At 39.4% G+C, this 12654-nt stretch overlaps 1 protein-coding gene across 1 annotated transcript in view; it reads right to left on the bottom strand.

Moving 5' to 3' along the window:
* The window catches only part of LOC137991760 (sushi, von Willebrand factor type A, EGF and pentraxin domain-containing protein 1-like), a 43112-nt gene that overhangs the window by 27706 nt on the left and 2752 nt on the right, over nucleotides 1-12654 (bottom strand). Inside the window, exons 3-6 of the mRNA XM_068836794.1 lie at nucleotides 12243-12380; nucleotides 5408-5581; nucleotides 3383-3559; nucleotides 375-548 (exon numbers count right to left, since the gene is read on the bottom strand). Coding sequence (XP_068692895.1) covers nucleotides 375-548; nucleotides 3383-3440 — 232 coding nt within the window. The 5' untranslated portion in view covers nucleotides 3441-3559; nucleotides 5408-5581; nucleotides 12243-12380. The remainder of the gene's footprint in view (nucleotides 1-374; nucleotides 549-3382; nucleotides 3560-5407; nucleotides 5582-12242; nucleotides 12381-12654) is intronic.

Raw genomic sequence — 12654 nt, 5'->3', positions numbered from 1 at the left:
ACTTTTGATTTCAACGAACGCAATCCCTTGTGCCACAGGTGAAAGTTAAGAACATTAGCGACTGTCAGTTGGGAGAACGGGAACGACTACGAGTATATATATCTTTACTGTACTGAGCACGCGCATTAGGTTGAAAGAATGAAAAATTTCGAATTGCGCGTTCTCAGAACTGAGACGTCGTACTCGTCGTCGTCCTCGCATTCCACTCTGTACGTCGCTATTCATAAATAGAGGCAACAACAACCAAGCTCGGTTGTCACCTGCTGAAATGTTTTTTTTTTAATAAAATTGAAAGAATGAGTGTTTAATCCAATTAGATATCCTTGAGTCTATAGAAGATATCACAATATTTTAACGGGTGCCTTAAAGCCCACCTTTACATACTGGCTGCTGTCCTGTCCAAGTACCATTTTGCTGACACATGCGTTCTTCTGAGCCCCATAATTCATAACCCAAGTCACAATCAAAATACACCTTGCGGTTCACAGAATATTGCATTCCTACTTTTCGACCGTTTTTCGGTGTTCCTGGGTCTCCACAGCCTTCCTCTTAGAAAAAAAAGATACATTCAATCAGGAAATAAGCGAAATGCACTTAGCCAAATATTTATTTTTCGCGCAATCTCTCAGCCGCTGTTATTATCAGCCAACATACTAGCCGCCAGAAGGGATTTTTAAATAAATATACAAATAGATAAAACACTTTAATTTATAATTAATATAATATAGAGTAAATAATAGGTATAAAATACTTAAATACTTAAAAGCTGTTTTAAATACTATCAATGTTCGCATAAAATACATGCATAGCAGTCGCCGGTCTCAAATGGTGTTAAGACCATTTTACGAATAACTCTTTTAAAGATAGCAAGTGACGAGCATTCTCTTACTTTCTTAGACAGTTTTGCCTATAGGTATGGTCCTAAGTACCCGATAGAATGTCTTCCGAATCTAACCGTATAAAACTTGGTAATTGAAAATCAGAATTTTGTTAAAGTGGTACTACGACCAAAAAAAGATTTCTTTTTTTTCTTTGGAATTCAAAACTATGTTAACTAAACACTAAATGATCCAAGTTTTAAGTTCTGGTCAAAAAAAAAACCACCTGTTTATTTTAACTGCAATTTTCTTATTTATTGGTCCGCCATTACTAACTTTAAAATCTTGAGAGAGCTGGGTCGAGGAGAAAATGACGACAAAGACTCACTGGTTTAAGAATGCAATGCGTGTGTACACGGCTGAATTAATATGCAGCACGGGAGTTTCGGGCTTTCAGACTTTTAAACCCGTGTTTTGCATATATAATAAATTGCGTTTACACGCTGAAATTTTAAGCTAGTGAATAAATGACGTCATTTTCTCTAGATCCAACCCTCTGATGCCCAATCGGTCAGTTTTGAACGTGAGTAATGGCGGACCGTGAAATCCAAAACTTACACTCAAAATAAACAGCCTTCGGATAATACTCAAAGCTCAAAATTTTACCAGTTAGGTGTTAAGCGAACACGCTTTCAAAATCTGAAGAAAAAACGGATATGATTTTTGATCATAGTACCACTTTAAATTAGATCGCTTATTGCTTTGGCGAAACAGATCACACAGATAACTAGGCGCAATACGGTGCTTTATTTTGTACATCAGTATTAGTGCTTCCTGTAGTCTTCTGTTGTTCAGAGATGGTAGATTTGCCTTAACCAATAGTTGCTCTTGTTGCGGTAGAAAATGCGTAAAGCTTTCAACTGCACATGTTCGAGTTTCCTTGTGTCTGATGCCTTTGGCGAAAAATGCCACATTGTTTCACATACATTAAGTGTGGTAAGATTGAAGATCTGTGGATTTCTAATTTAAACTCTTTCGCGCGGACGAAAAAGATGGCATGGAACGAAATTCAGCTCCAAAGATGGACTGGACAAGAATCTGCCAACAGCGTGGAAAGCAGTTCAGCAGCACTGCGAGTTCACGTTTGGGGGACCTCTAAAGAGTGAAAGCCGGGAGGAGAAGTGCAATTATTTTAAAGTTTGCATGGCGTGGCGATAAAGGCCGAGACTATTCAGAAGTTGCATCTGGTGAGGGTATCACTACGACAAAACCAAATGTCCTGCCTAAGGACAAAATTTTCACGAGTCAAACGCTGAACCATTTTGCCAGTGTTTGAAGCCACTCAGTTGTGAGAAGATCAATTCGTTAGGCTCATGCATGTGGTCCAGTGAAAGCGCATAATGAAATAAATGTATATATTTGAAATGAAATGCTTGTATTTTCCGTCTATAACCTGCACTTCAAATATATGCTTTTATTTCATCGAGTACTTCCAAATGAGCACGTGAGACCAACAAATTGACCTACTCCCAACTGAGTGGCTTCCTGGCTCAATTGCTACCAGAGCATTGCACCGGCCGGCGTCGAAGGGGTCGTGTTTGAATCCCGTTAAGCTGCAAGAATTATCTAGGTTTCCGGCTGTAAGAGACAATTGCTTAAAAATTGTCAAGTTTCGTGCAAGGATCACTCTACCTTCCCTCCATAAATACGCCATCTGCTATACTTCTAACGCCAACAAATGTTGAGTTGCTGAACCCCAAAGTTGTCAGCAAATTTACAGAAGAGAAAAGAGATCAGGAAACGAAATTCTATTACAATGAACACAATGGTAAGGAATCAAGTGAAGTTATGATCCTCGGAGTTATGAACGCAATTTAAACAATTCCGTAGAGAAGCCTGAAAAATCCAGGACTTTCCCGTTGCAGTCCTGAATTTTTCAGGCTTCTCGACGCAATTGCTAAAGTTTCATTCATAACTGCGAAGATCATAGCTTCACTTGATTTCATATCTGCAGTTCAATATACGGTGGGTTATACCAAAGAAACCGTCGACACCTGAGCACAAAGGCCTCTCAAACAAAGACCAAAGACACTGCAAAAGGTCAGACCCCACAAGATGCGGAGAAAAACAACCCAGCTACTGCAACCAGCACCCAAAAACAGAGCCTCATTCAAGCAAGAACTGCCGCGGACGATGATCCTAACTCCATCATATCTACCTGTTCCAAGCGAGTAGTCAAAGAACTTGATTATCTAAAAGAACATAAACTTTAAGTTTTAAAGACTTTGATTAAGGACTGTAAAAATTGATTATCAGTGGCTTTACTGTTTGTCTCATTTGCTTTCTGTAATTAAGGTTTAAAGTTTTGCATGCACAATAGCCAAAACTTAAGGGGAGGTGCCCTCTATGTATGCTATCTCGAGGGTGTGTAAGAATCTTGGGATGGAATACTACGAGGTTGAATACATGTTTTTTGAGTACTTCAGTTCACAACGATTCATTATGTACTTGTTATGCTTCATTCTGCACAACTGGGAAAATTCTGAAAATAAGATTGCACTTACCTGTACACTTGAAAGGTAGCACAGTCCATCCTCCCTGAAAGCACATTTGGGTGGCCATTCCTGCAGGATTAAAACCCTGGATGCATTCAAATGTTACTTTTTGTCCAGAACGATAACTGTCACTGGGATTTGAAATAATTGCATTCCTAGGTACTGCTGGCCTTGCACAGTCCCTCACTGAAAAGAAATTGAGAACAGGTTTGATTCCAGAAATTCCAGTAAACGTTGGTGATCAGGGCTCATCATCAGGGTTATTTGACTTATTTGACTCCTCAATAAAGGGGGTTGGATGGGGGGGGGGGGGGGGGGGGCTACTATTTCACTCTTTTTCGGATAGTTTTAAGTTCCACATCAATAAGCCCTTCATGAATGATAATATCCCCGCGCATATTATTAAGTTTGTTATCATCATAATCACTTTTTTTTAAATTTAGTCCGGGTTATTAACTTCTAACTACTTACTTCTTACTAATTACCTTTTGCTTTGTTTTTACAAGCCCGTAATCGGCCCGTGGGCATTACGGGAGAATAATGCCCTTCAATTCAGTCACAATTAGCCAATCACAGCGCGCGTTATATCGGCTACAAACACAAGCCATATAATAATTATTCTTACTCGTCTTACTTAAACAACGAATTTACGGGATAAAAAAAATTGCTTAGCCATGACGAAAGTAAAGTAAAACAAAACAATCTAAAATTAGTTCGTTCATTTCTGTTCTTCTGTTATAGGTCGTCGAGGCATCATGCCACCTTATCAGATTCAAAATTAAAACGTTTCTAAAGTAGACATACATAATCTTCAGCTCGAGATTCTACCCGCGGTTCCTAAGAGCTGCCCAAAAGTACAGATTTCTGTAGGTCTAACAAGCTTAAACTATAAGTTCTAATCTCTGAGCATGGTTCTTAAACTGCTTTGTTATTGTCCCTAGCGATCCAATTATTATCGGTACTATCGTGGTCTTCATGTTCCAAAGTCTTTCGATTTCTATCCTGAGATCTTGGTACTTGTCGATCTTTTTCATTTCCTTTCCATCAACCCTATGTAGGTATCTGTAGGTACTGAGATATCGATCAGTTTCGCTTTATTCTTCTTCCCCTTATAATTATCTGTGACTATAATGTCCGGCCTCCTTGGTTCAATCTCCCTATCAGTACAAACATTAAAGTCGCATAGGATTCATTATCATAATCCGGATATCTTCAGAAATGCCTCTGATTCAATAAGCGTCACGAAGTGTCCCCTTGCTCTTCTCCCCAAGTTTCAACATCACTCGAGGCTCGGAGTACTTAACAATTATTCCACGAGCGCGCGTTGGATATGAGATGTTAAAACAATTATTCCATTCGGATTGTTGGATATGAGACTGGTTATAGCCAACTCGTTGGCTATTTACCATCTATTTACCATCTCATATCCAACGCGCGCTCATGGAATAATTGTTAATTAACGTTACAAAGTGTCCCACAAATGCTGCTTCTCAGCGAAGGATAAAGAGCTGCATTTTCAATAGGGAGCTTAAGATACGACGACGCTAAAAAACAATAGGTTTAGCGAGCAAAACCAATGGCTCTGCACGCTCTCCACGTCTGTTTCTTTGCCGTCATCTCCTAAATGAAGATGTGAAATGACCAAATTCAAGGTTCTGTGAAGGACGTTAACACATGACGATGAATTTTCAGTTCTCTCTCTACGCTTCCAATCCACTCATACCAGTTTAACTTCTCGACATTTACTACGCATTTTTAACGCGAAATGACATGAAATAGTTTCGTAGTGATATGGATAACGCGAACTCGTACTTTTAAATGAAGTCCTCGTATCAGTCGTCGTCCTCGTTTCGTAAGCTCCCTAATAAGCTAAAAATAACGCCAACCTTTAACCCTTACCTTATTTTTGGAAATAGGTAGCCAAGGCTTAGACTTCAAGGGACACTTCGTGTTGGATGTCAAAATTGGGCGAGCATCTAACTAGGTGCATTTGTGGACACAACTGCTCAAGTACAAAACAATAAAACAACTTACAGCACCGAGGAGTAAGGCCACTCCATCTCTTCTTAGCCGTGCATCTTTTAACTGCAAATTCTGTGTTCAAATTATATCCATTGTCGCAAGTATAATGTGCAGTGTCGTTGTAACTTGTTCCAGTGAAATTCAACTTTCCATTCGATATAGCTGGAGGGTTACCGCAAGATATACCTGCTCACGAAAAATTAAAAAAATAAAAACAGGAGAAGAGAGATATCAAACATGATTTGATCTTCTGTAACCAGGGTTTAATTCACCCATGAATTCGTTGAAATGTGGGGACCTTTGTAATTTACACAAATTACAATATATGGTTGTCAACCAATCTCTAGAAACCCCGATAAAATGATCTGGTGTACCATTGCTGGTGGACAAACAAAAGAAGCTAATGAGGGACCTTTTGGTTTCGTTCACCAACATAGCGGCGATGATGTAACGTGCATGAAAACCACCTTCAACATTACTTACGATTGAAACTTTGGAAGAGGTTTTTTCCCGTTCATTGCGAAATTTTCGAAATATGAGAACCTAACCCTGTTGAAGTTTCCTTGAGTCCCATCCACAGCAATGAGAATTCAAAATTATGCGTCATAGTCCCGGCGAGCGACATACTTGAGAGGTTTCTCCATAAAGCGGATTACAACATCTGTCCAATATATTGCAATCGGTCTATTTCCTAATTTAGGAACATTTTCGAAAGCTCACAAAATTCATTTCAGTCACTTAAAATGAAAACTGTTTTGTTATAATAGGCACAGTTTTCGATAATAATATAAGTTTACTGTCATTGCCCACGTTGAGTCCCACTGAAGTTACGCCCTTTCGGGCGGGCTTGGTATTTAGATGGAAGACCGGACGGTGATACCTTCGCTGACACTATGGATGTCGCGCTGCTTGTAGTTTACGGATATCCATCCCATGATATTGACATTGCATGAGGGTATCAGTGAGCTCAATAGAGCATCATCGCTGTATGGTTTTAAGATTCCCTCGATTAGCTCGATCCTTGTTGGCCTAGCTAAAAAATCAAGAACCAGACCAATCAAATATAATGAAAATGAACCGCAAGGATCTGGACTCCTACTTGTGCAGCTTGATTGATTTACACGTATTTCTTCATTTATTTATCTTATTATTTATTTATTTATTTATTTATTTATTTATTTATTCCGGGATTTCAAATTATTAAGTTCATGAAATACTTTTTAGTACTGTATTTGCGAATAAATAAATCTGTATGGGATTTTATATTAGGAACTTGTTTCCCGCAAGGGCAGTTACTCATGCTTGAATACGTTGACACAAGAATAAAGTTAGAATGATTGATTTTGATTGAGTCAAAGTTGGGTGATTTTCGAACGGCCTGATCGGAAGATTTTTTGCTGGAGCTTTTAAAAGGTAAGACATCAATGGGCAGCTTTGCTCAAAATGGCGGTATCCACAGGCAACTGACCTACAGCATGTGTTGAGATCTTGCCATGTCACTACCATCTTTGACCAAGGTTGTGTACAAGATTTTCTTCCTGTGTGGTGATTGTCAGTGAGTGATGGCAATGTGCGAGACAGGGAGTCATGATTGCGAGTCATGGCTGCGAGCCATGCGAGTCAACATGCGAGTCACACAGTTATTGGAAGCTAACCGTTTTAAAATGGTTCCTTAGACTTAATAACTATTTCAAATCGATGCTTAAACTTAATGCGAAATTCGCATTGCTCGCACGGCTCCCTGGCTTGCAGATTGTCCAGCCCCATTGTCAGTGGAACCAAATTGCATTCTCTGAGGAGTTATAGTAGAAGGGACTGTCCACTTGATAATTCTCATTCACAGTAAAATCTTTAATGACTGTGTGAACGAACTCTTTAGATTCAAAACTGGCGAAATAAGCCGATATTATGTTAGGAACTCCCATGGTTACGTTTTAGATTTTAAAAACCTTCCAAGAAAAAAAAATTTAAATTAATTTTTCTTAACTCCAAATGTCGGTTGCCCTCAGGAAGAGGGGAATCCTCAAAATAGATATTGCCAATACCAAACTTTATTCAGTAAAGTTAAATTGGAGGTTAGGGCAAATTTCCCAGGCTCACTTGGGGTCGTCCTTTGAATGAAAAGCCACTTATGAGTGCATTATAAGGCTGAATTGATCATTGTCACAGCCAAAACTGCTTTCCCATCGACCCTCCGAAAGCATGTTTCAAACTCCATCCTTGAAGTGCAGAGATAGTGAGTTTTAACAAGAAAACGTTTAAAAGAGAGCTCCTCGTGGCTCCTGTGTGGTAGAAACATTTCTTGGTTTTCAGCTGTGCCCATCATTGAGACAAAAGAGCCACAAATACTGGGCCTTTGGTCGATCGGCACTTTTAATGTCACAAGAAACTTCACTCTCCTACAAGATAATCACATGCCATGAAGCTCTTTCATAAAATAAAACATCCCTTAGTTTCATAGCCTGCGAATACAGCCGCCTTTCATCGATGAGAGGCGGCTGTATTCCCAGGCTGTAGTTGCAGGCTTCTCATCAAGAAACCTTCTTGGTCTCTCCTTCTATTGCTTCTCCTACTCTGGTTGGCTGACTTTTGTAGCTTAGAAACCAGTCATATTCTTGTATTCACAGTTAGTTAATTAGTTAAAATACCAGCTATTATTGCATCAGGCTGGTTATCGTCTATGGAAGCAATGATGTCTTGTCTGGATAGACCCAACTCTTTCCATCTGCAATACACAGGTTTTGAACTTACACTAACCACTTCTCCCATTTTTTCAGTAAATCCATAGCCTAGGAACGATTCCATTTGTTTAGAAGGAATGGCGTATTTGGGACGACCTTGGCAGCCTGTAAAAACCCGTAATGCTTCATAGGCATAGGCTGGTTCTTGACGTTTAGCTCGGCCAACAAAGATTGAGTTGTTTGAAGTAATTCAAAGAGGGAATCTTCAAAACCATGCAGCGAAGATGCTCTTAACTATTGAGCACACTGATCTGGTAGACCACTCAACACGAAAAAATATTGAATCCACCTCGATCGTCACCACCGATCCTTTCGGATAAATTCAGGACTCTCTTCTTACGTGACTCAGGGGAAAGAGGATAAAATTTGAGTTTTGAAATAAAATATTCTAATCAGGCAACTTAATTGTAGTGTTTGAGCATTACATGAAAATACCGATTCATAGATGTACCATGTATGAAATACCCGTTAATGTGAGCAAGAATACCGTTGACAAAAAGGCTGAGGATTCTCCTCGTACGCAGGCTATGAAACTAAAGGAATGTTACGCTGACAAGTCAAGGAGAGGATATCGCAACAGCCCGAAAACACGTGAACTGTTCAAATGAAGTGAAGCACTTGGCCCATAAACAAGCGAACGACGACATGAATTACTTCAAGCCCGAAAACATACAGACTGCGCAATTGAATCGTATCATCGCCCATCAACATGCAAACCGAGGGGAATAAAATTTAGCCAGATAACATGTAACCCGCCATATTCAATTGCACCTGAGGCCATTAACATCCAAAGTGACCAATTGGATGGTACTTTGGCCGAAAAACATGCGACACGTTCAAAAAAACATTTTTGTCCAACAACCACCCTTCATACGAACGCGCCTCACTAGTCCTTTAGTAGTATTGCTTGTTTATAATTATCCTGATTATGTAGTGTACAATTTCACAAACAATAAACATAACACTAACTCTAGGTAATGAACCGTAATATCTTCGAAAAGTTGCAATACTCTTATCTGAGTGAGAACTTTGGCTAGATTTTATATGAATTTTAACGAATATCGTACAAGTGAAAGTTGCTTAAAATTTGATGTTTAGACAAAGTGTTCACTGGCCGGTTGAACTCTTCGTTTGATAACTTAAACATTCACAGCTGTTTTGTTCCTACGGGTCACGATGAAAAATATCTGTGAGATACGACGTACATGCATTAATCCCACTTAATGGACGCTTTATCTAAAAATAGCTGTGCGATTTCAGAGTTTAATTATAAATTGCAACTCAGCCGGCGATGAAGGAAGCGCAATGGTTAGCGCAACTTTCGATAATGATCTAGGTGATCAAGGCGATGGGAGCTTTTGAAGCGAATTTATGGCTGTGTCCCCCCTACCCGACGTGACTTCCATGCGAAACAAACAGAGACCACTTCATTCCACGGGTTACGGAACCTTTTTTTGCGACTACAAACAAGAAGAACATACTACGCGGTCCGCCTTACAGGCATACAACGCCATTATGCAGTTAAGCAATAGGGGACGTTTTCCGTGTTTCCATAGCCTCATCTAAACACAAGGGGGAGTTGGGAGAATTGGAGACAGTTATGCAAACCCAAGACGCAGTCGAGGGTTGCATTAATGTCGAGAATTCTCCCAACTCCCTCCCACGGAAAAAAAAATTCTCTGTTGCTTTTATAACATATTTGTCAAAGATAATTCAACAAATGAAGGAAAATGCTGGGTTTTTTACTTCAAAATTGGAGACGCTTACCTTCAATCTTTCCCCATTTTTAATATTAAGAACTGAGTTATACTTTGCCTTCTGCGACGCAACCTAACTTACACGTGATTCATACTTCCAGCCAATAAAATCCCTTAGGTTTGGCAAAGGGTATGGGATACGGGAAAGTTAAAAAAAATACCAAAATTTGTGACTAGGATGAAAACATACCATCGACCGAAATGTCAACGTGGAACGCTTTTGATTGGGAAATCCGGATTTAGATCTTAAAATCTGGATCTTCGGATTTCCAATCGAACTCAAAATCTGAAAACGGATTTTGTCGTAGATTCACTAATTGGAAATCCATGTCGGGAAAGGATTTTAATTAACAAAATCCTTTGCGAAATCCGTTTTCGGATTTTGTGTTCAATTGGAAATCCGACAATCCAGATCCGGATTTCCCAATCGAAAGCAACCTAAATTAAAAGTAAATACAGTAGTTTTTTAGCGGTTTCCTTTCCGAAAAGTTGATTGAATTCGACATGCACATAAACATTCCCACGCCGTCACTGTAGTTATTTAAGTGTTTATTTACATTAGCCATAAAAACGGTGTAACCACCTGTCATATCACTTTCAATAATGCGTTAGCATATTTGTTGATTCTGAACGCGTCCGTTACAACTTTCATTCCTCTTCCCAAGCCTCCCTCGGTCATTTTTATTTGTTTGCGTGACAAAACACGACTGCCTCCAGAAAAGCGGCCAGCTTGACTGATTTATGAAGGAACTGATCGTAATCTGTGACGGTAGCAGATGACATTGCACAGGGGCACCCAACGAATCTGTTCCTCACATTATCTGTTCCCCAGAGGAATCTTGCTGGCTGGCAAAAGTACAGGTGTTTCGATGAGCTGGCTGGGAAATTTTGTTATTGATAGAGGTTTTGCCTGGGAATTGCTGACTTTTTCTAGCATTTCAACCCGAGCTGGCTGTAGAAACTCTGAAGACTGAGGACGACTGAAAAAAAAAAAAAAAAGAACCCCTTCCCTCTCCCAGAGAGTAGTCACAAACATACGACGGCTGGTCAGAGTGATTGCGCTTGCGGAAAAAAACCTGTTTTGTCCCGGTTTTGTCGCTTTTGTTCGGTCGTTTTGGATCGAGGGATTTGAAAGTGCACGGAATTCCTGGCTGGGAAATAAATTTGATCAGCTGGCTGGGAAACCAACCAATTTTATCTAGCTGGCTGGGAAATTTCTTATGTGTCTTGCTGGGAAAAAGGAACAGATAATGTTTTCCCAGCAACACTGAAAAACACCTGAAAATGCCTTAAAGGGAACCTCCACTAAAACAACAAAATAACTTTAAACTACAGAACATAATGTTTACAATTGGAATTGCTCAATCTTTTTCCAATGAAAACGTTTGTATTCGAGAAAAATAAATTCCAAAAACGCTTATTTTGGCTTTCAAATTTCATGGACGCCGCCATCTTGAATAATTGTGACGTAACTTGGTTGCCCTATTGTTCTGATACAAAGAGCGATTGTTCTGGAACAATAGGGCAACCAAGTTACGTCATAATTATTCAAGATGGCGGCGCCCGGGAAATTTGAAAACCAAAATAAGCGTTTTTGGAATTTATTTTTCTCGAATACACACGCTTTCATTGGAAAAAGATTGAGCAATTCCAATTGTAAACATTATGTTCTGTGGTTTAAAGCTATTTTGTTGTTTTAGTGGAGGTTCCCTTTAATAACATTTATTTTCATTAACTGGGGTATAATAATACATTTTACAACAAATTGGTCGTTGGGTGCCCCTGATTGCAGCTTTGCAGCATTTTCAATTCACTATATATCCATTTTTCGCGCATGATTTCAACTAGAAAAAGTCCCATTGCCGAGTGCTGTACGTAATTTTATGAATGATATATCTTTTTGACTAAACAGACAGCAAAGTCTTTAGCCTTGTCAAATTCTCTAAACCCTGATTTCTAGAAAACTGAACCGACAAATATCATCCGGCCCCTGGGAGTAGTACTCCATTCATTGGACAACCGATGCTTGTTTGTTTGTTTGTTTGTTTGTTTGTTTGTTGTTCCAGTCCAAAAAAGACTTATTACGTTGGGGAAAATCAGATGACAAACAATAGGTTATTGTGACCAAAACAAGTGCGTTCAAATCAAAATAACGCGGCTGGCATGTTACCAAATTATGTACTATGACTTATTGGTTAAAAGTACTTCTAAAGTACAATATGACAATGCTTCAGCGAATTTTATCATTCGTCTCTCAAATAAACCCTTGGATAATTGTAAAGAACGAACTCTTTGAGATTGAGGCTTTCAGGCTTTTACTCTTTGAAGCTGAGTTTCAAATATGTTTACCTTTCTCCACGCAGCTGTAACCACAACTTCCATCACAAAGACACGCGTACTTATCCGAGCCGCATCCACTCTCCGGGGAACATTCTAGGGTGCACTTTGTCCGTGCAGGACGTATTGTCCTCCTGCAAGCATGAGTTCCTTAAAACAACGAACCCAAGAATATAAGTACCATATACAGCGGTTGACATTTAGCACCCTCAGTTCTCTGGCCATATTGGATATTATTTTACGTATCTGGCTTGAGAGAGCAACGCTATCGGTTGAGCAAGAGAGAACTGGATAGGATCATGCAAGTCCATTCGTAGACCCAGCCAAAGGTGATTCACTGGCACACTGACTTGAGGTGCGTTTTTTTGGAAAATCTAAAAACGGATTTGTGATTCAGATCAATGGATTCTTCAGAGTCAAAAAA

Source organism: Montipora foliosa, chromosome 2, assembly GCF_036669935.1.
Source record: "Montipora foliosa isolate CH-2021 chromosome 2, ASM3666993v2, whole genome shotgun sequence".
Classification (NCBI taxonomy): Eukaryota; Metazoa; Cnidaria; class Anthozoa; order Scleractinia; family Acroporidae; genus Montipora; species Montipora foliosa.
The sequence above is the reverse complement of the archived record's forward strand: the minus strand, read 5'-3'. Positions and strand labels throughout refer to the sequence as shown.